At 42.5% G+C, this 25358-nt stretch overlaps 1 protein-coding gene across 2 annotated transcripts in view; it reads left to right on the forward strand.

Moving 5' to 3' along the window:
- The first annotated feature begins 4260 nt into the window (after window positions 1-4260).
- The window catches only part of SLC9A2 (solute carrier family 9 member A2), a 94320-nt gene continuing 73222 nt past the window's right edge, over window positions 4261-25358 (forward strand). For both annotated transcript variants that reach the window (XM_032840436.1, XM_032840435.1), the window contains exon 1: window positions 4261-4717. In XM_032840436.1, the coding sequence (XP_032696327.1) occupies window positions 4429-4717 (289 nt within the window). In that variant the 5' untranslated portion in view covers window positions 4261-4428. The remainder of the gene's footprint in view (window positions 4718-25358) is intronic.

The raw sequence follows: 25358 nt of genomic DNA on the forward strand, positions 1-25358 counted from the left end.
GTGGTGGAGGGGAGCCACTGCAACCTATGGACAACTGCCTCCTCTTGGTCAGCTTCCACGGGACCTCTGTCTGACAAATAGGAGTGATCCACAGCCTGCTGGAGTTGTCTGCTAGGACATGGGGATTCCAGCTTGCTCCTTCACACGCACTTAACAACCTCGTGAAGCTCCCAGTTCTGTGTGGCAATCCACAAAGTTAAATCCCAGATCCTCCAGAGCTTTCCAGGGCAGGAGGCAGAGATTGAAGAACAGCCTTGCACTTGGCCATGATCTTGACCTTCCCAGCAGAGCTCCCGTTTTTATTTTTTAAGGTGCACTTCCCCCTCCTTTTTTTTTTCCGTGCACTTTCTCTTAAGCTTAATTCCCAAGTCCTTCGTGAGTGTTAACGATGCCAGAGGTATTGTCCAGCTTGATGACTGCATGATGAAGGGGTTATTCCCGTAACAGGATTCCATTACATACACTGATACTCCGATATTCCAAGAGACCGCTTCAGATCAGCCAGTAGAGAAAACGATTCACCAGTTTTTTGGATAGGGTTCATAAGATCCTTGTAAGCATAGTCTGTGCTATGATGTGAAGGTCAGTCTCAAATCAGGTAATTATAATGTGTATACTTAGAAATCCTGTCATGTGATTGGATTTTCAAAGTATTTGGGTGGAAAGAAAAAAAGGAGATGTGAGATCCTAAAATATGAACCAGGGATCATTGGAGGGAAGTATTTCAGGTGGAACTCTTCATGTCTGTCCTGCCACTGATTCACCCACCGGAAAGGCCTGTGGCCCATATCCCTAAGGCAGAAGAGCTGTCATCCATACAATACTTACTAAGTGGCATTTATTCTATTCTAGGCGCTGTGCTAGGAACTAAGGGTAAACAAGTGAATCAAATTGATCATCTTTACCTTCACCGAGCTTTCGGTCTAGTGGAGGTAAAGTGGGATGATTAAATGCTAAGACAGAAAAGCATGGACTGATATCAGAGGACATAAAATAGGAAGGCAGGTGCCAGGTAAGACCCTCGAGTCAGTTACCTTTGAGCAGAGAGACCCTAGGAGGAATTAACAAGTTGAAAGGCAGAGAGGAGAAAGAACAGAATGTGCAAAGGTCCTGAGGTGAAAGGGAGCCTGGAGATTTGGTCAGAGTTCATAAAGCATTGGTAGTGGGGGTGGGGGAGTAAAGTAGTGAGAGTGAAAGGCAGAGGTCAAATCAGGTAAGTCACTGTAGGATTTTAATCTTTCCAAATGGCACTGAAAAGTCACTGAAGGACTTTAACCTGATAGAGGCATGATCTTGCCTTCACTCATTTAAGGGGAACAGTAATAGGTGGTGTTATCACTTTCAGGGGATGAGCTCCTAGATATAGGGCCCTTTGAAAAATGGCTCAACCAGGTCCTCCTCAGCATGGGGGTGTAGCTTAATTCTTATTTGGTTAAGGGGAAAGATGAAAAGACTTTTAAAAACTATGTCTTTCATCTTCCATTTATATAAAAGAACACTTTTCTAAATGTAAGAAAAAGTTGCTAATCTTTAACTACATTAACATAGACTTATAAAAGTAGAGTGATACTAGAGTCTATAATTTCTACAGTTACTCTGGGCAGTAAGATCCCAGACATGTAGATTTGTCATTCATCTTCTTGTTTATGATGCACAATCTTCCTTTTTTAAAATTGTTTTTAAAGATTTATTTCAGAGAGGGGAAGAAAGAGAGAGAGAGAGAGCATGAACACAAGCGGACTTATGGGGAGGGACAAATAGAATCTAAAGTTGGCTCTGCGATGAGCTTGATACAGGGCTCAACTTCGTGACCCTGAGATCACCACCCAAGCTGAAACCAAGAGTCAGATACCCACCCGACTGTGCCACCCAGGCACCCCTGATGCACAATCATTCTTGAAAGCATTATGTGTACTCGAACTCCTAGAAATTATTGCCCAAATGTGCGCTTGCCCTACTATTATTCCACCAAACTTGTAGAACTGGCCTGACTTGCTTACTGCAAATAAAACTTTATTTTGCTATGGCTTTTTGGGGGACAATCCCTGAATAATCTTCCACCATTATATTTAAAAGAGCTTGAGAAAATAGCCTGCCATTTATCGGAAACTGGTCCCCAACCAGAGGGTGTGCTGAAACCAGTGTTGGCATGGATAGGCTGATTTAAATTCCTTCTAGACTCTGATTTGATTTGTAAATTTGGATACATCTGTTGGCTGGTTTGTTTGTTTTTAAACATCTCTGCATCTACAATTCTTCAATTACAAAATGGGTATAAGAATGTTTATCTCTTTGGGGCTTTGTGATCATTGACAAAAAATACAGATATAGTGCCTTGCATGGAGCTTCCCATGCACAGCTACACAATTTTACAAAGTTAATTATTTGCTGCTCCTTTCGGGGAATACAAAACACATATCTTTTAAAAAAATTTTTTTTAAAGTTTTTATTTATTTGACACAGCAAGAGAGGGAACACAAGCAGGGGGAGTGGGAGAGGGAGAGATAGGCTTCCCTCTGAGTAGGGAGACCCATGTGGGGCTGGATTCCAGGACCCTGGGATCAGGACCTGATCAGAAGGCAGACCCTTAAGAACTGAGCCACCCATGCTTTGCCCAAACACATATCTTTAATGAAGATTTCCAGTGAATTTAGATAGGGAGGCAGATTTTTGGTTGGCTCAATGATTGTTTTTAAGAAGACAGGACATCTGTACATTAAGTTTTGTTGCACTTTTGAGACACTAATGCTTTATAAAATATTTAGTGAGGTACTCTGTGTCTTCTCCTAGAATCTTCTCATTTGATTCTGAACTCGTCCCTGCATTAATTTCAAAGTCTGAAGATGACCATTTTCCTTTTACGCATCTATTCAGGTGGAGAGTGTTTTCTTTTTTTTTTTTTTTTTTCCTCTTTTCTTCTTTTTTTCTTGTGTCCTCTGCTGACATCTCATGGATTCCCTATGTCAGAACTTTGAAAAAAGAAATCTGCTTGAAATTTTGAAATGCGAGTGCTTAACAGTAGCAGTCGTGTTTTGACATTCAAAAAATTTGAAAAAAAGAGAAGGATTTAATTTCCTAAATATCGAAGGGAAAATTGTTTCAATTATTTGAGTGACAACCGGTCTGCCTTTACGTTCGTTTCAGTTTCTGCTGATAAAGATGCTGGGACTAGAAGACTGCAACCAGGGAAGTCTAAGACTCCCTTTTAAGAAGGCTGCGCCCCGAATGCGGGGGTGGGGTGTGGGGGGAGCGGTTGGCCCTGGAAGCTCCTTCAGATCCAGAAGGAGATTCGCGCTCACTTTCCTTCCCTTTCCTAACCACAAGCCGTCCTGTAATTAGAGGAGCAAGTCAATCTGAGCTAGGCAAATCACTGGCTTTTCACGAAATAATTATATTTCTGTTGCTCTCGGACATGTGCACCTCTAAGCCTGAAAAACAGAGAGAGATTTTTTTTTTTTTCTTTTTCGTGATCGGGGACAGGGGGAAAAAGGGGGAATCGACGGTGGGACAGGGAGTGAGACCCAGGACAAGGTGGAGGGAGAAAGGAAATGATTCCGTGGGACCGTGGGAACACGGAGTCCCGCACAGGCAGTTTCAGCGCGCAGACAGAATGCTCCGTACAGTCCGCGACTTGATAACCCTAAGAAGGGGAACTAAATGAGGCTTTTCTCAACTTTCTGTACCCTCCACACAGCTCCACAGTGTGTCCCGGCTTCCTCAGCTCCCGGGCCGGGAGCTCCCCCACCCCCGCGGGGCCCGGCTTCCCTTCTCGACCCCAAGCCTGCGCCGCCTCCCCGCGTGGCCAGCGCACCCGCCTCCCCTCGGAGGTGCCTGCGGTGGGGTGAGGCCGCGACGCGTGGGTCGCGCCGGCCCCTTCGTTGGAGGGACGCCCGACGCTGCCTCCGGGGCGGGGACAGCTCCGGCCACCTTGCGCGATTCCGCCCAGAGCTGGCTGGTTCCGGGGGTGGGGGGTCTGGGCGCGCGGTGCCGGCGAGAGGGGAGCGCGGCCCCGCGTCGCCCGCGGGCTTGGGCAGGTGCGCGGCGCGTCCGCCCCGTGCTCGCGTCCTCCCGCCCCGCGGCCCGGGCGCCGCGCCCGCCCCGCCCCCGCTCCGGCCCCCGGCCCCCGCCCCCGGGCCGCCCCGGGCAGGGCCTGCAGCTGCGGCCGGCGAGCGGCGCACCGGGCATGGGTCGGCGGCCGTTGGCGGAGGGCGGCTGAGGGTGCGAGCCTGGCCCGGCGGTGTGGCCGTTCGCAAAGGGGACCGAGCCGTCGGCTGCAGAGACCCGGCTGCGCGGCAGGCGGCAGGCGGCGGGCAGAGGATCTCTGCTCCGCACTGTGCGCGGCCGAGCGGGCGGCGCTGCCCGGGGAGCGATGCGCTGAGCGCACGGAGGGCCGAGCGCGGCGTCGCCGGCGGCTCGGGGAGTCGACCCATGGAGCTCACTAGCACCGGGCGGAGCCTGCGGCCGCCGCCGCCGCCGCTACTGCTGCTGCTGCTCCTGCAGGTGGCGGGGCCAGCGGGCACCCTGGCTGAGACCCTGCTGGACGCGTCGAGGGCCATGGGCGCCAGCTCCAGCCCGCCCAGCCCCGCGAGCGTGGTGGCTCCCGGAACGACGCCGTTCGAGGAGAGTCGACTGCCAGTGTTCACCCTGGATTACCCCCACGTGCAGATCCCCTTCGAGATCACCTTGTGGATCCTGTTGGCCTCTCTGGCTAAGATAGGTGAGCGAGCTGGACCCTCCAGCTGGGGTGAGGGCGATCGGGTGGGGAAGTTCGGGTGGGCGTCTGAGTCGAAAGGGACCCGGGGAGGAGCATTTTCAGGCTTTGATTCTGAAGTGGACATTGGCCTTGAAATAGCCCCAGACTATGAGCCCATCCAAACTCAGTGACTTGCTGCTTACTTTTGCCTCAGACGCCAAGTGGTATAGCCCTCTACCAAAGCAGAGATCTGTTTACTGAGGGAGGAGGGCAGTGGGCTGAGGTTTAGTCCTGTCTGTCATTGGGAGAGAGGCGCAGGCTAGTGCAGAGGTTTTAAAAGTCAAAGCCTTGGATGATCTGAGAAGAAAGAGGCGCCTGGGCCAAGACACAGACCCTGCCCTGCACCTGACTAATGAAGTGCCTGGGAGGGGACCTGGGGCAACTGAGAGCCTGCAGCTGTGACAGGAACACCCTGTCTCCTCCCTCCTTTGGGCTAAGGCTGTCACTCTCCAGGAAGCTTTTTCTTAGGCCACTGAGGCCAGTGAAGTGAGATGCATATTTAAAGACCATTAACCCACTTTTGGAGCTATCTCTTTAACTCTCATTTGGAAAGCAGAAGCTCAGAAGGTATTTTCTCATCTTCATTCCCCATTCCCCCCCCCCCCCAATAAACTTTTGCTGTGATCATGGGGCTTTGCATTATTTTGACTTTATATTTTAACTACTTTTTTCATTTTAAAATGTCTCAACTACTGTTGTAAAGATTCAAAGAAGTTATTAGGTCGAGAGAATGTTTGCATTATTGCATATGTCTTCAGTATTTGTCCTGGGAAAAATCCTGTGCTGTGTGGTGAGGCAGGTCTCCACAAAGGATTGAAGACACCTTGTCTGTCATCCTTCAGCTTATTGATTGGTGGGAGAAGGTGCCGCACACACAACAGTGACCTTAGTACAGGAAAGTGCTAAGTAGTGTGACAAACTCTGAAAAGATAATATGGCAGTGTAGGGAGGCAGAAATCACTTCCTCATGCAACAGAAGCATTTAAATGGGATTTTCAAGGATGACCAGGATATAGTTAGTTGGAGAGGAAAGGGAATAATGTTGTAGAGAGGAATAAACAGAGGCATAAATAGGGGGGAAAGCACAAAGCAGTCCAAAGAGCTGGGTTTGTACGATGGTGGAAATTGGGGTACGTAAGCCTGATGTCAGATTAAATTAATTAGATTCTATTAATGATGACCAAAGGAGGCACATAATGTTTAATGACTTTGCAGTCTGCCATTGCCTGGCTTTGACATGGTTGTGCTAGTTGCATGTTTTAATTCCACCTGAGAAATGGAAACAGAGGAAATGGATTTCCCCATCTATCAAGTAGGTATGTGCATTTGCATAAATTCGTTGCCTGTAATAATAAACTCAGGTGCTATGTCCTCCCATGGTCCTCACAACAGCCCTGCTGCATGGGAAGGACAGTTATTAATCCCCCGCCCCACCCCCCACCACACCCTTGGTAGAGGTGGAAGCTGAAGCTCCAGAGAGTTGATGTGAGCTGCCCATAGACACACAAAGTGGGGACCCAAATGCAGGCTCCTGGGCTCTCTCTCTCCCAGCCTCCTTCACTGCCCTGGTGCGTTTGTGCCCTGTTTCCATGACTGCTTCTTGGTTGCCATTTCTATTCAATTACAACTCTTTGTTTTGATCTCTGCTTCTTATTATTTTAATCTAATTAATTACACTAATAACAGCCGCTGGTAGGCTCTTAAGTTCATTATCTCTAATTTTCACAACCATCCTGGGTAGGTATGATTACCCCGTTTCCTATACGGGGAAGCAGAAGTGGAGAGGTTCCCTTGCTGGTGGGTGGGGAGCCAGAATTCCACCCAGGTCTGTCTGATGTCTCATCTTCGTGTCTCTCCTAGAGGCTTGTTTTGTCAGGAGGATTAAATGAGACTGCCTGTGTTTAACATTCTTAGAAAATCCTGGGCATAGGCTAAGTGCAGAGTAGTGTCATCACTAGGAGGAGTGGAAGAGGAACTGCAGTAACCTCATGGGGTGCTCTGGCACTGTGTTTCCTTTTCCACTGCGCTGGGCTACCTCCTGCCTTTCTCTGTTTCTGTTTTAGGATCAGCTTTTTCCAAGTGCTCTTATTCTCTTTCTCACACTTGTTCTTTTTCTATCTTGATCTATTCATCTTGTTGGACTTTACTCTGTTAATTGTATGGTATCTTATTAAAAGGCTCGTTTGAGTTCATAGGTGTATTGATCTGCCCGTGGGCACTATTTTTTTTTTTTTTTTTAAACCCAGATGTATTTACATTCCTTGGCACTTGGTGTTCTCCCAATCTTTTAGGTAATGCGCCCCCCCCCCCCCCAATTCTCAGCTTCACTGGCTACCATCTTCTCTTTCTCTCCTGCATCTGCATGTGACACGGAAATGGAAATAGTGTTCATGTCTCCGAACCAGAAGGGTTTGAGCAGAGAGACCCGAGTAGAGACTGCCATGGGTGGGTTGAAGGATAAAGTTCCTGGAGTGGAAGGTATGGTTTTAGAATCCCCAAAGCTGGTCCTTATGGTGTTTCCTAGGTTCTTCCTATATATAGTCGAGCCCTATCCTCCTGCTGCAGCTCTATCTGTCCTTAGAGGCACCTGGAAATGTGCAGATACCCCCCACCTTCTCCCCCAGGCCCTAAACTTTCTGTTGGCTTTGGGGAAGACTGTCCTTGTACTGAGGATTGCCTTTCAAGCCCATTCAGCAGTTATCTAGTCATTCTAAACTTTTGCACTGGAAAAACTTACTTTGGGGTGACTTATATGATTTAATTTGCTTATATTTGGGGCAGGATAATGAATTGAGCTGTGCCAGGATCTTGAGGTGATGAGATAACAGATGGGTTAACTCATGAGAAATGCCATGGTTTCTCTTTGGGGCACTTTTATGCCCTGAACCAAGTGTACCTGACCTTACCTGCTGCAGAGAACATGGAGACACATTGCTAGTGATTAAACTGAACAAAGGTAACAGGTTGCCCCAAACGGAGGCTCCAAATCACATCCGTGGGAGGTTTAAATCATGCCAGACGGTGAATTCAGCATGGTTTGCTAGATCGCAGCCCAATATAATCTTAGAAATATTGCAGTCAGAAGTGAGCAAGTGCGGGGCGCCTGGATGGCTCAGTCATTAGGCGCCTGCCTTCTGCTCAGGTCATGGTCCCAGGGTCCTGGGATGGAGCCCCCATGTGGGTTGGGCTCCCTGCTCAGTAGGAAGCCTGCTTCTCCCTCTCCCTCTCCCCTTGGTTGTATTCCCTCTCTCACTGTGTCTCTCTCTCTCTGTCAAATAAAATAAAATAAAATAAAATAAAATAAAATAAAATAAAAAAGTGAGCAAGTGAATTTCTGGCAGTGTTGAATGATTCATCTTATTGTTTTTACTTGATTATCAGGGAAACTCAATTTCTGATTTATTTGGTTTAAAAGAAATGATGATAATGTGATTGCACATGTAAAGTAGGTTAAATAAATAAAAGAACATAGAATTTAGTACAACCTTGAATAGTTTTTAAAGTTTTGGCAAGAAACATTCCCTTGTTTTTCACTTAGATCCTTACACATGTGAACCTGTATTGTTCTTTATTTTGAATATTTATATTTCGGGTAACTGTTGATTTTTTTTTTTTTTTACAGCTATAAATGCACACCTTGCTTGGTAAATTCTATACATAGGGATGGAGTTCTGCAGCTTAGAATAATAGGTAGCCAAAGAATTAGAAAGAGAAAAATTTCTTGGAGTGTTCTAAGAGGGTCTTCTCTGATTTCCTTGCCCATGAAGTGGATCAGTGGGATTTGTCCTAAGCTGGGTGAGCTTGGGTATGTGTTCTTCCTCTCTTCAAAGTTAAGGGACAGAGCACTGGGTCCCTGCTGTTTAAAGCAACAGGACTCCCTTCTTTGTCCTCAGTGGTTTCCCAGATGTCCCCTCACTTATCTTGTCATCTTGAGCTGACCTGTTTTCCTCTTCCAGGTGTCAGCATGAATCCTGCCCTTTTCATTTCCTTTATACCTAAACTTGGGGTTAGGATGCAGAATTTTCCACTTCCCTCTACCCTGCTGTCTTGACATTAAATAAGTTGTAGTATTGTTGTAAGGAAAAGGCAAAGCAGTTTGGTCCATGAGGGTTTCTCCTCTGGGCTCCAGTCTATCCTGATTTGAAATATGAAACCAGGTAGTTTCTTCAGTTGGTATCTATCTGTATCACCTGAGATCTCCGTCTCTTAGAAGAACCTACCCTTGCCCTTGATCTGTTTCTCTTTGTTGTGTTCGGTTTTCCTCAAGCAGCAGCTGGTTGGTCAGGGGGCGAAGCTCATGATCTTCACCTGTTTGTGAACATTTCTGAAGCTACGTCTTCCTGATGGCATGTGTTTGTCCTTAAGCTAAGAGTTTTGATCCTTTCTGTCTCATAGTTTCCATCTTTTCCCTTTGGGCTAACCAAAGGGTGAAAGATGACTACAACAGCTTTCTGGAATTCTTTTCAAGATCATTTCAGGTGCCTTCTAGAATTTTATCACTCTAACAGAGGAATATTTTCTTACCTTTTCAAAGAATAACACGTAAGTTTTCACCAAAAATGTTACTTTCTGTGGCAACTTCCACTATGACAATAATTATCATCAATGGGATACTTTTTTTTAAAAAACAGAATTCTTTCACATATTATGAAGCCCTAAAATCATATAAAGAACTTTTTGTATAATGTGTTTGTTCTTTGTAGGGTTGTAAAAATTCACCTGTAAAACCAAGTGAGTTTGATTTGTATGTGGATAGATTTTCATCAGTGATTCAATTGCTTTTAAAGAACATAGTTCTATTTGGCTTATCTATTTCTTCTTCAGTCAACTTTGGTATTTGTGTTTTTATTTTTCTGGGAAATCATCATTTCATCTGAGTTTTTAAATTTATGGGAAGGAAGTTATTTTCTATTTAAAATAATCTACTTTAACTGCATTTATTATTCTGCTTTTTTATTCCTAATACTGTTATTTTTGTTTTTTTTTAACCTTGACCAAATTCTCAGAAGTTTATCAATTTTATACTTTTTCAAAGAATTGGATTTTGATTGGTTTCTAGTTTATCACTTCCTTCTCTTTATTATTTAGTTACTCCTACTTTATTGGTGTGTATTTTGTTATTTTTTTCCATTTCTGAATTTAGAGCTTAGCTCGTTAGTTATTGATTTTACTTGTTTTCTAATATGTCGACTCCCACCTTACAAGTGTAGTTAATCCCTGAAAGAACACTTATAGTTGAAAACATATTTAATATTACTTTCAATAATTTCAATGATGAATATTTTTATGAACTCTGCTCTAAAATTGGCATACCCTTACACTAAAATGACATCAGTCTTATTAAAATGGACAAAACGCTTTCAATAGTTTATTTTAGTTATTATGACTCCTTTATTTATTATGATTATTATTTTTTTAGTTATTATAGCTCCTAAGAAGCCATTTCTCTTCATCAGTTTCTCCTAAATATGGCTATTTCCTTGTTTTCACTAAATTCAAAGCTATGATAAACAGACATTTAAGACTAGTACAATGCATAGTCATGATAATTCTTAGTTTATGTAAATTCATCTTTATTGCAAATTGCAACAATAAAGAACATGACAGAGACTAAAGAATTCAAGGGAGAGATGCAGATGAAATTGTAGTTTCCTACGAAACTGCATGAAATCATTATTGTTATCAATTGACAAACCATTATATTCTGAGAGAAGAACTTAACCCACCAATATCAGTGATAAAGCTAGAAAGAAAACTGATGTATCTCATCAGGGGCCCTCAGTCACTGATGTGTATAAAATCTAATTTAGTCTTCATGGAATCAAAGAAATGCCTCATGAGCTGAAATAGGAATATTAAAAGAAACTCTTCTTAAAGATGGTTTCTTGTGATCCAAATGGGTATATCTTTGAAGGATAGCAATATATGTATTGAAGGCTAGAAATACTATGCTCCGTCCTACTTTAGTTGCATTGTACAGTTTTGATATGTTAAGTTTTCACTATTGTTTAGTTCTCAGTATTTTTAAATTTCCTTGTGATTTTTAGAAAGGATTTTATTTGTTTGTTTGTATGTTTGTTTTTGAGCGAGAGTATATGAGCAGTGGGAGGGGCAGAGGGAGAGGGAAAGAATCTTTCAAGCTGACTCTGAGCTGAGTGTGAAGCCTGATATGGGGCTTAATCTCATGACCTGAGATCAAGACCTGAGCCTAAATCAAGAGTTGGTCCTTTAACCCACTGAGCCACACAGACAACCCCCACCTTGTGATTTTTATTATTCTAGTCCAATAATTATTTACAGTGGTAGTTTATAGTTAGTAAACATATAAAGATATGTGGTTATTTTTTATTTTATTCATATTTTATTACATTTTGTTTAGATAGGCCTGATACTGATTTTTGATATTGATTGGGATGTTCTCTGTGGTTTAATATGTGCTCCTTGTTTATTTTTATTTAAATTTTAGATAGTTAACATACAGTGTAATATTGGTTTTATGAGCAGAATTTAGTGGTGTATCATCTAATTCTATGGTCATTTTTAAACTGCGTTTTCCACACTTGCTTGAAAAAGATTATATATTCTCTGGTGCAGAATTTTATACAGGCACATGTGCACATACACAGACACACACACATACACACGTACTAGATTAAATTTGTAATTATACTGTTCAGATCTTTAATAGAATTGCCAAGTTTTTTGGCTTTTTTATCTATTAGATTATATGGTACATTAAAATCAATCCTAAGATTGTGATACCAATTACGGTTCATAATTTTGTTAATTTTTCTTTGTATATTTTGATACTGTTATTAGGTGCATATGAGTTTATTGTTATGTCTTCTGAGTGAATTTGTCCTTTAATTATTAAGTTATGAACTTCCTTATTTTCAAAAATATTCTTGTGGCTCATAGTCTGTTTTTCTTTTATTACTATTGCTATTCAAAATAAAACTAGATTTTGCATATGTCTTTTTTTCTGTATCTGTTTTCCACATCTGAATTTTCCAGATGTATCTCTTTTTATAACATTACTATTAAATCAGTTAGGTAATTTCCTTTCTATATATTTTATTAAACCATCTATAACTGGATTTTTTTTTCTTTAAATTTTTAAAATGTCTGCAATTTCAAAAGTGCAGTTACATTTATTGTGAGTTATATATGTGGGCTTACTTTGTTCTTTATTTACTGTGCTTTTACTTGGAGTCTTTATAGTTTTCTTGTCAGTTTTTGGTTTAGTATTTTTTTTTTTCATTTATTTTTTATATATTATTATACATTCTGTTTCTCTTCCTTTTGTGGTGACTCTTCAATTTTAATGTGATTACCAGATAGCAGGAGTCATGCCAGGTTGCTTTGGCTCACATCTCAGTTACACGTTCCTACATATTTTGTAGTTGTATAATATTGTGTGCATAACTTAAACTCTCTGTGTTCAGTTGCTTTATTGGTTAAATGGGTAAATAAAAGTACTGATGTCGTAGGCTGTTGTAAAAATTAAATTAGCTAATATATGTAAAATCTTAAAATAACTTTTTGAAATGTGGTGAACACAGTATTTGCTATTTTATTATTGGTTTATCCACTTTTTGAATAATACTTAAACTATAAAACTTTTTGACTGCTGTCTGTTGCAGAATTTTAATTTTTTGTCTTATAGTTCAGACTGGGTCTATATTTAACTTCTTCCAAATCAGATTTTAATTTTTAGACCTTATTTCTATTTAATTTCCTCCAAATTAGTTCTTAATTTTTATAGGCAGTATTTACATTTGCAGACTTGCTTGCCAATTTTTTTTTTTTTTTTATTACTTCTTCTGTCTCCCCTTTTCCCCCAGATTGTTTTCTTTTTACTGAAATATGTTCTTTGGTGGATACTTCAGGGAGGGCCTTTGATTGAGAAATTCTCTTGATCTTTGACAATGTCTTTAGTTTGATTACTCTCTTGAATGATTGTATAGGGGTTGGAATATTACCTCTTAAAAGTTGAAAGACATCATTTCATTACTTTCTGACCCCTTTTGTTCCTAAGGAGAATTACGTTATTTTTCTCATTGTGCTTTGGAATTAATCTGACTTTTCTGTTTACTTGTATTTAAGATTCTTCATTTGGTTATTTCTCATATTCTTCTGTTTCCTCAATGTATCTTGGTATTGATTTATTTTGTTTTTGCTTCTTGGAACTTGTGCTTCCATGTTTCCTACTGCTTTTTTCTTTTTTTCATCTCTTCTATTTCTTAGCAATTTTATCAGATGTTTTTCCTAGTATCCCATTACTCTCAGAGTGTTTCTGATCTGTGCTTAACCTACTCATTGGATTTTTCATTTTAATTATATTTTCATTTATGCTGTTCATCTCTTTGTGAAGTGGATCTCCTTTTTGTGCATACTTTTCCACTATTTAATTAATTTTTATTTCTCCTTCTATTCTTTCATTTATTTAAACTATATTCATTTTATAGTTTTTTTTTCTGTTATTTTTAGCTGTTTCTAATTCTTACGTTTGTCACATTTACTGACTTTCCCTTTTGGATATTTATTTCCTTATATAGATTATATTTTTTGTTGTGAGCCTAGCTTCAGCAGGGGATGTTTACTTGGAAGTGGTTTGTTTCCCTTAAGTTATGAATGGTTCTTACAAAAATGGTTTTGAGTTTTCATGCTGGGACCCAGAGTTTTAGTGGGTGGCTTTTAGTACTAGTTTGGTTTTCTTATATGATTCAAGTGAACTTTATACCTGTACGTGGTATAAACCTGGAATTTTATACTTTGTAGATAAATTTTCTTTCTGCTCAAGGCCGTAAAGAGTTGTATTTCCTTCTATTTTTCCTTGGCTATAGGCATCTTTTAGTATTTATTTATTTGACACAAGGTAGCTCTTTGAGACTCTGGAATTTATGCATGAGTGCTTCCCTTACTGGTCTTATGTCAAATTTCTTGTGTTCATGTAGGTGTTAAAATACTGGGTCCTAGCACATAGGGCAGGTAACTTGTCTGGAATCCTCCTGGTTCACGGTAGCTTGAAATCCTACCGTCATCTCTTGCTTTGACTCCTCTCTTTATTTCTGGCCTTCCAGACATTTTCCTTTATTTTGAATATGGCTTGATACTCATCTTACATGTTTGAAGTAAGAGATGACTTTATCTGTGTTTGTATTGTTGGATGGCTCAGTGACATTTTACTTGGCACTTTTTAAACAAATGCTTGCTATATGATGTTTAAAACCCATGGATATGTTCTGCTTATAGAATATCATAATGGACTCTCTTTAGTAATGTAAGGTGAATATAATAAGTGCTTTCCTAGTTTTTCTATGTGTAGGATGTGAAGATATGACTATTCTGCTTTTATCTTCTATGTTTTCATAGTTGGGTGGGAGAGAAATAACTGATCAGTTGAAGAAGTGTTGGACCTAAGTTTTGGAAAAGATGCCCCCCAGATTCGAAGCAGGAAGACCCTACTACAATTCGAGTTCTACCATCAACTTTATTGTATGGCCCTACCAAGTCTTCAACTACTTGGTTCTCACATTTAATTAGTAGAAGTAGGGATATGTATCTGCCCCATCTGTTTAACATTTCCACAGGGATAATATGAGATACTCTGTAAGGGAGGAAGTAATTTATGACAAAGATTTTACTTTTATATAGCGAAAGAAACTTAAGCCAAGAGAAGCATGTGTTTATTATATTAAAGTGACGTGCAGACATGGGTGTATTGTCATTCCAAATGAGGCATGCACAATTACAGGTTACTGTCTTGCAATTACGTCTTTTAAATGTAATGAATCATAATTGATGTACTTCCTGCAACAATCCTGCACATTGTTTATCACCATCCAAGGGCTTTCTGATCTTGATTTGTAAAATTCATCCCTTGTTTGAAGGTGTATGTGTTCCTTTCCCTGGTCAATAATTCCAGGGGAGGGAATGGGAATTCCTTTGAAGGCTATGTGGCTGTGACATAATTGTATTTTAAAGGTGAGTTTCATGTTATTACTTAGCGTTGGCATAGAAAGGCTCAAAGTCAAATTCACAGCTGTATTTAGAAATTTCAACTGAAAGTGAGATGGATGACACATGCCCACCCTCTCTATGTGAAAGTGCTCTAAAGAAGCTTCAAAAGTTTTGTTATCCATAGAAAGTCTCTTGTGTAGTCACGAGGCAGTGGAACAATTCTTTTGCCATATCCCTGTGACCCTTCCACTGGCGATTCTGCTGCTCCCTATTACGAAGCTTCTTTCCTAGGGATCCTGGGGCTGGGGAATCTGATCTGTGTAATGCAGCAGAGCAGAGTCTTTTGTTGTGGCATGGGAGGGTGGAGATGGGTGGGCCTATGTAATCCCTCTATCGTGGTTTCATGAATAAAATAGCAATAGCTAACAAGATTGAAGCATTATCCCATGCCAGGTATTTGAGCTAAGAGTTTTATACCCATTGTATTATTTAATCTTCACAACAACTCAGGATGGTAGGCACCATTATAATCCCCAGTTTTAAAAAAAATAGATGAGGAAATAGGTTGAGAGAATTTAGGTAACTTGTCCAGGGTATCACAGCTCTTAAGGGGTAGAGGTGGGATCCGTGGCCAGTGTACCCCATCGCTCCACTGTGTTTCGCCCTGGAGAAGGATGTTAATATCTGTCTGTGGTCTCCAGAGCACCTTGATGTGCCTTATTTTAGACACTCTTAACCTTGATCTTGACTGTCAGATTTTCACCATAAAATCAATGATAATTACATCCTGCTTACTTCATAGGATCATGGTATAGACCGACTGAAATAATATAGGCAAGCACATTTGACTCCACAGTTAACATTAGACCAAGCTCACCACAACTCGGTGAACTGGTAGGATGGAGGGAAAGGTGGCAGAACTCATGCATGGTACCAGAGCTGCATCTTGAGTCTAGGATTTCTGAATCTCGGTCTCAATTTTGCCACCATGCACAGCTTAGGGAGTATAGAATTCTAGTGGTTTTGAAATGTAGATTTAACCTGTTAAGATTCACGGGTGAAGTGTTCAACCCATAACAGGGGCTACTCTGTAAATTTTAATAGGCCAAAGTTCAACTTCCACAGGTTGACGGGGAGAAGGTATTAAATCTGTTTTGTGTTGCACGCATATGCACACGTGTTGACTTGCACACACATGTGTGCGCGTGCATCCGGCAGACATACACGTACACGTGAATGACAGTCATTGGGACAGAAGCTCCATGAGGGAAGGGACTTTTCTCTCTGACTCACTGTCTAGAATGGTGCGTGGCGTGTAGCAGGTACTGAATAAGTAAGTACGGAGAAAACAAATAACTAAATAACATTTAGAGACACGTTTGCTTTCACCTCAGCTTAATCATATGGCAATTAAGGTAACCACACATCCTGGTTGTCCGTGATAGCCACGATCTGTGTTAACCAAGCACCTGTATTAATAGTGTTTCCTTCACTCTCACGTACCCTCATTTATATCATCCTTTATCTGGCCACTCTACTTATAATGCCTATACTATCCTTGCACGTACTTTGAGTGATAACCTCAGCTCTGTCATCTAAAATCTGAGCTATCCAGCTCTACCACTTGTTAGGTGTGGAGTTTGGGTGAGTTAGTAAGCCTCTATAACCTCACTTATTTCATCTGTAAAATAAGGTAACGATAGTGGCTTCCTTATTAGGTTGTCGTGAGGGTAGAGTTAATGCAGGTAGAAAACTTGCCACCTTCAGACCTTAGCTATGTGGCTAGCCCTTGCATAAGAACAGAGGTCTTGCTTCCACCTCCGAAGCATAATGGCATTGCACCAAGAAGGTCTGTTCTGTCCAGTTATTAACCTGTAGCAAGTTGTTTGATCACCTGGGTGGTCCTGTCTCCTGCTGTTGGTGTTATGTCTGGGGTTCCCTCTAAATCATGCACATTTCATTTTTCATTGTTGCATAAGTTAAAAAACAAAACAAAACATCTATCTGCTTTTGTAAGTTCATTTTCAATGGAAAAGAAAGACAGTGCACACCTTTGTTTGGTCCCAGGTTCCTGTGTTGGAAACTAAAGGGGGAACAGCCAGGTGTAATGGGCAGGAGGCTGAAGAGGGGACCCTGCACAGAAGGCTCGTTCCAGTGAGACCTTCTCTGAGGAGTGAGCTCTCTTCTTGACCCTCCCCCTAACGCCGTCTGAGCTGCTGGGTATACTCAGTGTCCTTCGGGTCAGTTCACACACAGGCTGGGGTGGAAATGTGCAATTCAGCGGATCTTTTTCAAGTCCCTTTGTACTTTTTTTTTTTTTTTTTTTTACAAACCGTGTTTCTTTAAGAATCAAGGCAGAAAAGAGTTTTAAAGCGCTGCCCGAAGTAATTGTTACTATTTAAAAATGGTCACCTGGCCCTCCTATCAGCAGTATTCTAAGGCAGAATCACACTGGCCGACTCTCCGTTTTCTCAAACAGAAGACCTGGATGGTATGGAGAAAGGAGAATGGGAAATTGTGGCCCCTCCTTTCCATCCGACTGAAACGTGTGGTCTTCACGATTGGTAAGCGTACACCATCCATGTCAACCCATCTTCTTAGGAGAATGGCATCATTCCTTGTGCGTGCTCTGCTGACCGGTCTGGAAGGATGTGAAAATGCTGCCTCTGGCTCAAGGAGCTCCCATCTTTAAGGGAACTAGGAAATGTGCATATGCCTGCGTGAAATAGCTCCTGCCCCAGTCTCTCTGGGTCCTGCTGCGCAGCCTTCTGCCAGCGCCTTGATCATTATCTGACATGTATTTATTTATTCATTAGTTACCTGGGTGTGCTCGCTGTCCCTCCTTCTCAAGTCAAGGCTCTGGGGATGGGGGCCTTGGGTCTTTTGTTTTTGTAGACATCTGTGGAGCTGAGGAAGCATGCACTTTAAACTAATGATGTCTACATTCTCAGTACTCTTTTGTATTCTATATATTTCAGCTCTTTCACATTTAAAGTCTCTTTTGATGCTCTCAAGAATCTTCCTTTGGTTTTGCCTTACTGCCGACAGTCATCACTCATTCACACGCTTACATTCCAAGTTCAGTTGTGAGTGCTAATGGTTTTGCTAAAGTGATTTGGTTGATAAGGTAGCTAATTTATGTATTTAATGGCTTTACTCCTTCTGCTGTGATTTTTATTTTTGTCTTTCTTTTCATTTGGTCTTGATGTTTCAATTCTGGTTTTTTTTAATCTTTTGAAAAGATTATATTTTTATTTGAGAGAGAGAGGGAAAGAGAGAGCATCAGCGGAGGGGCAGAGGGAGAGAGAATTTGAAGCAGACTGTGTGCTGAGCACAGAGCCCAGTGCAGGGCTCGGTCTCATGATGCTGAGATCATGACCTGAGCCAAGACCAAAAGTTGGGCGCCTAACGGACTGTGCCGCTCAGGCACCCCTCAATTTTGTGTTTTGAGGACACTGAAACCAGGGAAGTTACTGCTATTCCTGAATCGCTGAACAAACATGTAATTGGCAGGACTCCAGTCTTTCATTTTTCCACTAAATATGTTAGTAGCATTGATTATTATTTTAATAAAATGTAATGATTACGACGATGGTAGGACCATAGAGTTCTTCAGATATCGACATCTTCAGCATTGGAGCCCCTTTGGTCTTTGCAACAATAAGCAAATGGAAAGACACATGGAGGGGCAGAGACCACCGAGTTGGTAATCAGAAGCTGGAGAGGAGGCACAATGAAGGAAAATAGGATGATTCTGGTAAGTTTAGAAAATAGTATAATTTACCAAATAGAGTAGTTTCTTAATTTAGCTCTAGCCACCCGGGTGCACGCAGACCCCGTCTGTATAAATAACTGGGGACTGCAGCTAAGTGTTAGCAACCACTTAATTGAAAAATGAAATTAGGTAGCAATTACTGGTGATTGTGGGTTCCTCTACTATACTTTGATCTCTTTATTTTAAGCAAGTGGTAAATTTGCTTGGAAGGCAGGCTCTCCCAAGAATAAAAAACCAAACAGAACATAAAACTCCAACGCAAGGTGGTTGCGTGGGTGGGGTAGGCTCCCTGGATAAGCGTGTACAACTTAATGATTGGTGGGCAAACAACAAAACCCAAGTTGGCATAAATCATTTACTCACACAGGGGCTGAAAGAATGACAAAGCTGGGGATTTAACATCTGGCCTGGGGCGATAGAAAAAAAAAAATTGCTTTGTCTGTTGACCTGCATGGAAAGTTTTGACTCTCAGTTACAGTAGACCAGAGTCCTGGATCCTGGTGTCACTTCCCTGTCCCTCTTCCTGATCTGCAGAGGGTCTATTCAGAAACTGTCCATAGATCCTGACTCCCTGGGATTCTGTCATGCTCCCTAAAGAATGGCTACACCCAGGGAAGTCTTTACCCTCAGAACGATCTCTTTCAATCTAACCCTTCCTCCACTGATCCCCTTCATCAAAGGGGGTTGTTAAAATGGAAAAAGGAAAAAAAAAAAAAAAGGGACAAGTGTGGGCCGAGAGCCGCAGGGGCCGGTGAAGCTTGGTGAAGTTAAAGATGTTTGGAATCTGAGGCCGTGAAGTTTGCTTCAGAGCCGCAGCATCTCAACCCGCAGTCCTGACAGATTCAGAAGAGTCCTGTGATGACTCTCTGTGTACTTCTCCAGAAACCCGAGTCGAGGACTTTTCTAAAGAAGAATTCTCTGCGTGTCCAAGGGCCGTGCTCATCATTTTAACAGCCTGGATGTTGTTTCCCACCTGGCTACATTAGAAATTCCCCTGGCACCAGCGGGTTACTGGACTTGGCACGGGGAGGCCCATACTTCACACCCAGACATAAAATATGCGAAAATACTCGAGGCACCCTCCAGGGTTGTCGTTATTTCCTGGTCCAGGGTTGCGGCCTTGGTGGGCCGTGAGGGCACCCTCAGACCGCTTCGTTTCTGGGCTGTGTGGGCGATGCGGCGTGTCTCCTCACCTTGGCAGCAAGGTGTTTGTGGAAAAGATGTTTGTAAAACTCCTAGGACACGATCCGAGCCTGCTGATGGCAAGAACTGATCATCTTTGGAATTCCTCCCCGGCCCATCCCACCTGTAGCTTCAGAAAGGAGACGTGATGCTTTGCAAGGAAGTAATCCAAGAGGGTCTTCTCCAGCCGGAAGACCAAGAAGGTGAAGTATAGAAGTGGTTTTGATCTTCTGAAAGCCCATTAGTGGTACGCTCGCTGATATAAAATCAAAAACCATGAAAAACTCCAAAGAAGAAGTGAGAAACATTATTTACAGGAAAGCACAGTGTTTATTATTTGTTCTTTTCTTCACTGGCTTTCCTCACTCTCCAAGCACAATTTCTTCCTTAATCTTGGAAAGGAGGAAATGGATCCGCTTTTTACAAGATCATTAGGCAAAGTAATTGTGGTAGGTATACTTTGCAGAGATGCTAATTAGCTGGGCTCTAGCATGACAGTCTCTTAAAACTGCTGGAAAAAAAACGTAAGCACTTTTTTTTTTTTTGTCCCATAAGTCACCACCAGGCCGGGGCTTGCGATGGTCGCATTACCCGAATCGCTTTTATAGAAATAAGCTGGCGGACGGTAGACCAGCTGTTAAGGCGGAAGCCGGGGAGCTGCCTCCGTGGAGGTTTTCTATTTTATGGTGTGTGTTGTGTGCTTGCCACTGTGGCTCAGCCTCCTTCCCAGCCAGGAGAACTTCTTTAGTCACTGGCCTGCCCCAAATGGACTGGGGCAGTGAAGCTTGGAGAGACTCTGGGCCTTTTTGCTCACCCTCCCAAGCTCCTGAGAGTGGAGGGATCTGGGGCCAGGAGCATCTTTCCTGGCCACCCCTTCCTGCTCTGGGCATAGTTCCCCTCAAACCCCTCTTCCTGTGGAACCAAAACATTATCATTTGAAGGGATAGCTTGCATTCTTTCAGTTTGCAACTTCCATTGAAATCCAGAGAAAGAATAGCCTTCTCTTGTTTCCACAGCGGATTTCTGAGAGCCCCGCCTCCAGTTGCATCTGCCTTTGGCCCCAGTGTGTAGGTCTTATGTGGGACTTGAAATTCTCAGTCAGCATTGAATACAGTGTCTTCCACGAAGCAGGGCAAGCCAGAAGGACTTATGGTGACTCTTGTGGGCGTGTCTACGTGTGTGACACAGGCCCCCACATGCACGCACACACACACTTTTTTTTTTTAAGATTTATTTATTTATTTATTTGACAGAGATCACAAGTAAGCATAGAAGCAGGCAGAGAGAGAGAGGAGGAAGCAGCTCCCTGCTGAGCAGAGAGCCCTATGCAGACCTTGATCCCAGGACCCTGAGATCATGACCTGAGCTGAAGGCAGAGGCTTTAAACCAACTGAACCACCCAGGCGCCTCACACACACACTTTTTAAGTCAGTTATGAGCCATCACAAAGTTGCTAGTTAAAAACTAAATATGAAATTTCTGTTTGTGGATGTTTGCCTAGTCTACTCAGCAAAAATAACTTTTCCAGCCTCGTGGTGATAGACTAAGTCTTTTGGCCCAACTTGTAGAAAGGAAGCTATAATACTGAAAATTGATCTTATCTTGGCAAGGGCCCAGGAATGCCAATAATGAGTCTGAGCGTGAAGAAAGGGCTTAATGCATTTGGTAGTGAGGCAAGGGCGGGCATGAATCCAGTCCTAGGCCCAGTCCTGGCTTGGGGGTCAGATAGGATTCAGCTGTCTTCATTGGAAAGGAAAGTCCAAGGCCCACAGTGCACCCCAGAAGTTCTCTCAGCTTGCAGAAGCGAAAGTCACCAACTCTCACTATGCTGCTTAGAGCCTGTCAGGGAGCTCACCCATTGACAGAAACCTGCTGTGGGGCCCCAAAACAGGGAGGTACCCTTGAGGAGCTGAGCCCTACGCACTTGCTTAAGAGATGGAAAGCCAGTTCCGTAAGCATGGAATCTCAGTGCTAAGTTGTATTCTCATTGCTCCAGTTCCGAAGTAAGGAGTCTAAAATGAACAGTGAAGAGAAAGACGATGGAAGGTTTCCCACCCTCATCTCCGTTGCAGTTTAGGAGCCTCTGAAGTTTGGCTTTTGGATTTGCAGTCTAGACAGGCGGCAGACAGTGTGGCCTCGTATTGCGCATGCGTGCCCAGGAGGTGGGTGGAGGAGGATGCCAGGGGTGGGGGAATCCGGCTGGCGCACTGGGGAGCTAGCACTTGCCCTAAACGAAACGCCTGCCCAGCTCCAGCCAGCTGCCACCTTGCACAAATTGGGGGACAGAAGGCCCCAGGCTGCTTATTTTTCCGAATACTAAACAGAGGATTTTATGTGTGCAGACTCTCAATCTCCAAAAGTTATTCAATATTCAAAAAAACAAATAAGCAAAACAAGGTAGGCCTATAGGCCACGACTGCCCACAGCCTGCCAGTTTGAACCCCGGTCCGCACTTTTTCACGTTATGTGACATTTTGCTTCCAGTATTCACACCTGCTGACATTTCAGGGAGCTAACGTAGGCACTCAGGATCAGTTGGAGTTTGTGGAGTTAATAACAGTCCAAGTGAACACTGTCCTCAGAATGGGATTATGTTACAAAAAAGAGAAGTAAATAATAGTGGGGACATCCTCTTGCCATTGATAAAAGCAGGGAGGCCATTCTGGAATCCCCACGGAAGAGACATTCCCATTTTACACCTTGAATAAGAAGCATGGGCACGGGAAGCAGCGCTGGGAGGGAGGTCAGGCCTCGCGCAGGCCCCTCTCATGCTGCCTCTGACCTTTAGTGAAGTCCCACAGTAACTTCATTATCTACGAAAGGTAAACTCTGCCGAGAAATCAGATGTTATCCGGACAGTTGTTAAACAATGAAGTGTTGCTTCCCTTCGCTAAAGCGTGTCTTGTCATTCTCAATAACACAATCTGGTCCCAGGGACTCAGTAGATGACCAGGTCCCATATAAGAGGCGCTTTCCTTTAAAAATGTGTCTGTGAATAAAATAAGTGATTTTAACAGTTTTAAAGATAATAAAATGGGGTGCCTGGGTGGCTCAGTGGGTTAAGCCTCTGCCTTCGGCTCAGGTCATGATCTCAGGGTCTTGGGATCGAACCCCACATCAGGCTCTCTGCTCAGCAGGGAGCCTACTTCCCCCTCTCTCTCTGCCTGCATCTCTGTCTACTTGTGATCTCTTTCTCTGTGTCAAATAAATGAAAATCTTAAAAAAAAAAAAAAGATAAAAACAAGTCAGGTTATTGTGCTGTTGTTCACTGAGCATCACTTAGAATAAACCTGTAGGAGTGTTGGCATAATAAACACACGTCCTGTGGCAGATTGGAAAATCATGTCTGCATCAAGTCAGCATGTTAGACCTCATTCAGCCGTGTCTGTTCTTTGATATTTTGCTATGGGCATTTTTTGTAGAAATTTGTTATTTGACACTTTGCATTGCAGAAAATTCTGATTTTTTTTTTCTTTTTATTTTTGGACAGCCCATGCTTTGCATATTTTATGGTTCTTGATCATTTCACCATAAATATGTTTGCCACAAGCATTTTGCCACCTGTCTAATTGGCCTTAAGGCAGTTTTGCCATAAAAGAGAAAATCATGAAAAATAACAGGAACATTCATTAAAGAAGACATAATGATATGTGAAAAAATTAATTAAAGTGCCGTAAGGGTATTTGCCATAAAATCGAAAGCCGTGAAAAATAAAACAGGGATGTTTTAAAGGACATAATTAAACATGAAAAAAATGAATGATAAAATTCATTGTTAATGTCTTCCTTCATTTGGAGAGGTGTCAGTTTTCCAAATATAGGATGCACATTTGTAACTGAATGTTTCTATTGAACTATGAAAGGCTTCTACATTCCTATTCATTCCTGACATATTGTTACATGTCCATTCAAGAGACATTCCAGAGTTCTGTGGGAGATGTGTAAGATATATTAATGCTGTAATGCATTTTTAACAGAGCTTTGTTACCATTGTAACCGATGTATTGTTTTCTAGTATAGTATGCAATCCAGGTTTATATTGTCTTATTTCACACTTCCAGGAGGTTTTATCACCGTATTTTTCTAGTGAGTCGATACATACTAGTTATCATCCACTGTTGAAGACCACCATGACCACTCATCACTGTATAGAACATGATAAGCTCTAGCCAAGAGATCAGTAATGTAAAAATGGGAACTTTGTCAGTGGAGTAATGAAACCAAAGTGCCAATGGGTTCTTCTATGCTTCAGAGCAGAATTGCCTTATGGTTAATTACTTAGCAGTGAAAATGTTTGGAAGTAAAAATGCCTGTGCCCAAGATGTCCACAGTGAAAATCCCAGATACACGTTTCACATCCCCACTCTGAGAGCTGCTTGTCAAAGACCCCGTTCGGAGGCTGTGGATCGGCTGATCAGTTAGTTATTTAGGAATATGTGCATGGTGGCAGTACCTATCAGCAGAGATCAGTTTGAGCCACATCTTTTCATACTTGTTTGCTTAACAGTGTTTATGTAGCTATATCAATATTTCCTTTTGATGTACCATAATCATTTTATAAGAACGAGTAGGAAAGTGAGAAACAAAAGTGAAGATTGTCTTCTATTGTGGGAAAAGATACATAACATAAAATTTACCATATCCACCCTAACAAGTACAATTCGGTGGCTTTAAGTACATTCATAGTGTTGGGCGGTCATCACCCCTCTCTCTCCAGAACTTCTCCATCTTCCCAAACAGAAACTCTACCCAGGAAACAGTAACTCCTGCTCCTCCCAGCCCCTGGAAACCTCTGTTCTTCTTTCTGGCTCTACGAATTCATCTCTAGGTACTTCATGTAAGTCGAATCATACAGCAATTGTTCTTTTGTGTTCGGTGGAAGTAAATATTTTAAGGAGGAACAGCATAGCTCTTACAACATAAGCGAAATTGAGGCAGAGGTAGTAGAAGTCAGCATCAGTGATGAAAACAAAAGCCTTTAGGGTAATCAGATACAGACCAGTTGGCTGGGCATTTAGTGGTAAATAAAATAACAAAACTGAAGATTATAGAAGATGATAGGAAAGTTGGAGCTAAGAATGTGAGCCAAGGCTGTGATAAGAGGTGAGGCCCACGATCTTTGCTTTCAGATGCTTGAACCCTAGCAACAGCACCCACGGGGGCGGGGTGGGGTGCGTTTTCCTGGTGTGCCTATCCAGGGCATGGAGAAAAGCCCTTAAAGGAGAATATCCTGATCAAAGGGAAGGTAAAGAACTTCTCTCTTTCTTGCCATGTTTGTTCCCCTGCTACAAACTCTGGGCCAGTGGGACTGCAGAATTGAGTAAACGCTGCCTCCACTCTAAGAAAATGTTCTAGTAGGTGCTGCAGACCCTCAAGTAGATCTGGGAGCTCTAGTGCAGTAAGTAGTCTGCTAAAGGCATCAGCATGGTATGACTGAGGACAGAGAGCCACGTGAGCCACTTGCTGTCCTCTCAAAACATGTTGTTCATGTCTTGGATGAGGAGCATTCCCTTTTCATCACATCGTTGCCTGCGTTGGGTGGTCCTACTTCCCAATACCTTGAGGTAACTCCAAATTTTGGAGGACAAAGCCTAGGTCATGTTACTCTCCCCCTCTCTTGGGTTTCTTGCAGCACCTCCTAGAAGCCACACTTTGGTGCCTACCTTAGTGAGCTTTGCACACATTG

This window comes from Lontra canadensis, unplaced genomic scaffold, assembly GCF_010015895.1.
Source record: "Lontra canadensis isolate GAN:19392208 unplaced genomic scaffold, GSC_riverotter_1.0 scaffold112, whole genome shotgun sequence".
NCBI lineage: Eukaryota > Metazoa > Chordata > Mammalia > Carnivora > Mustelidae > Lontra > Lontra canadensis.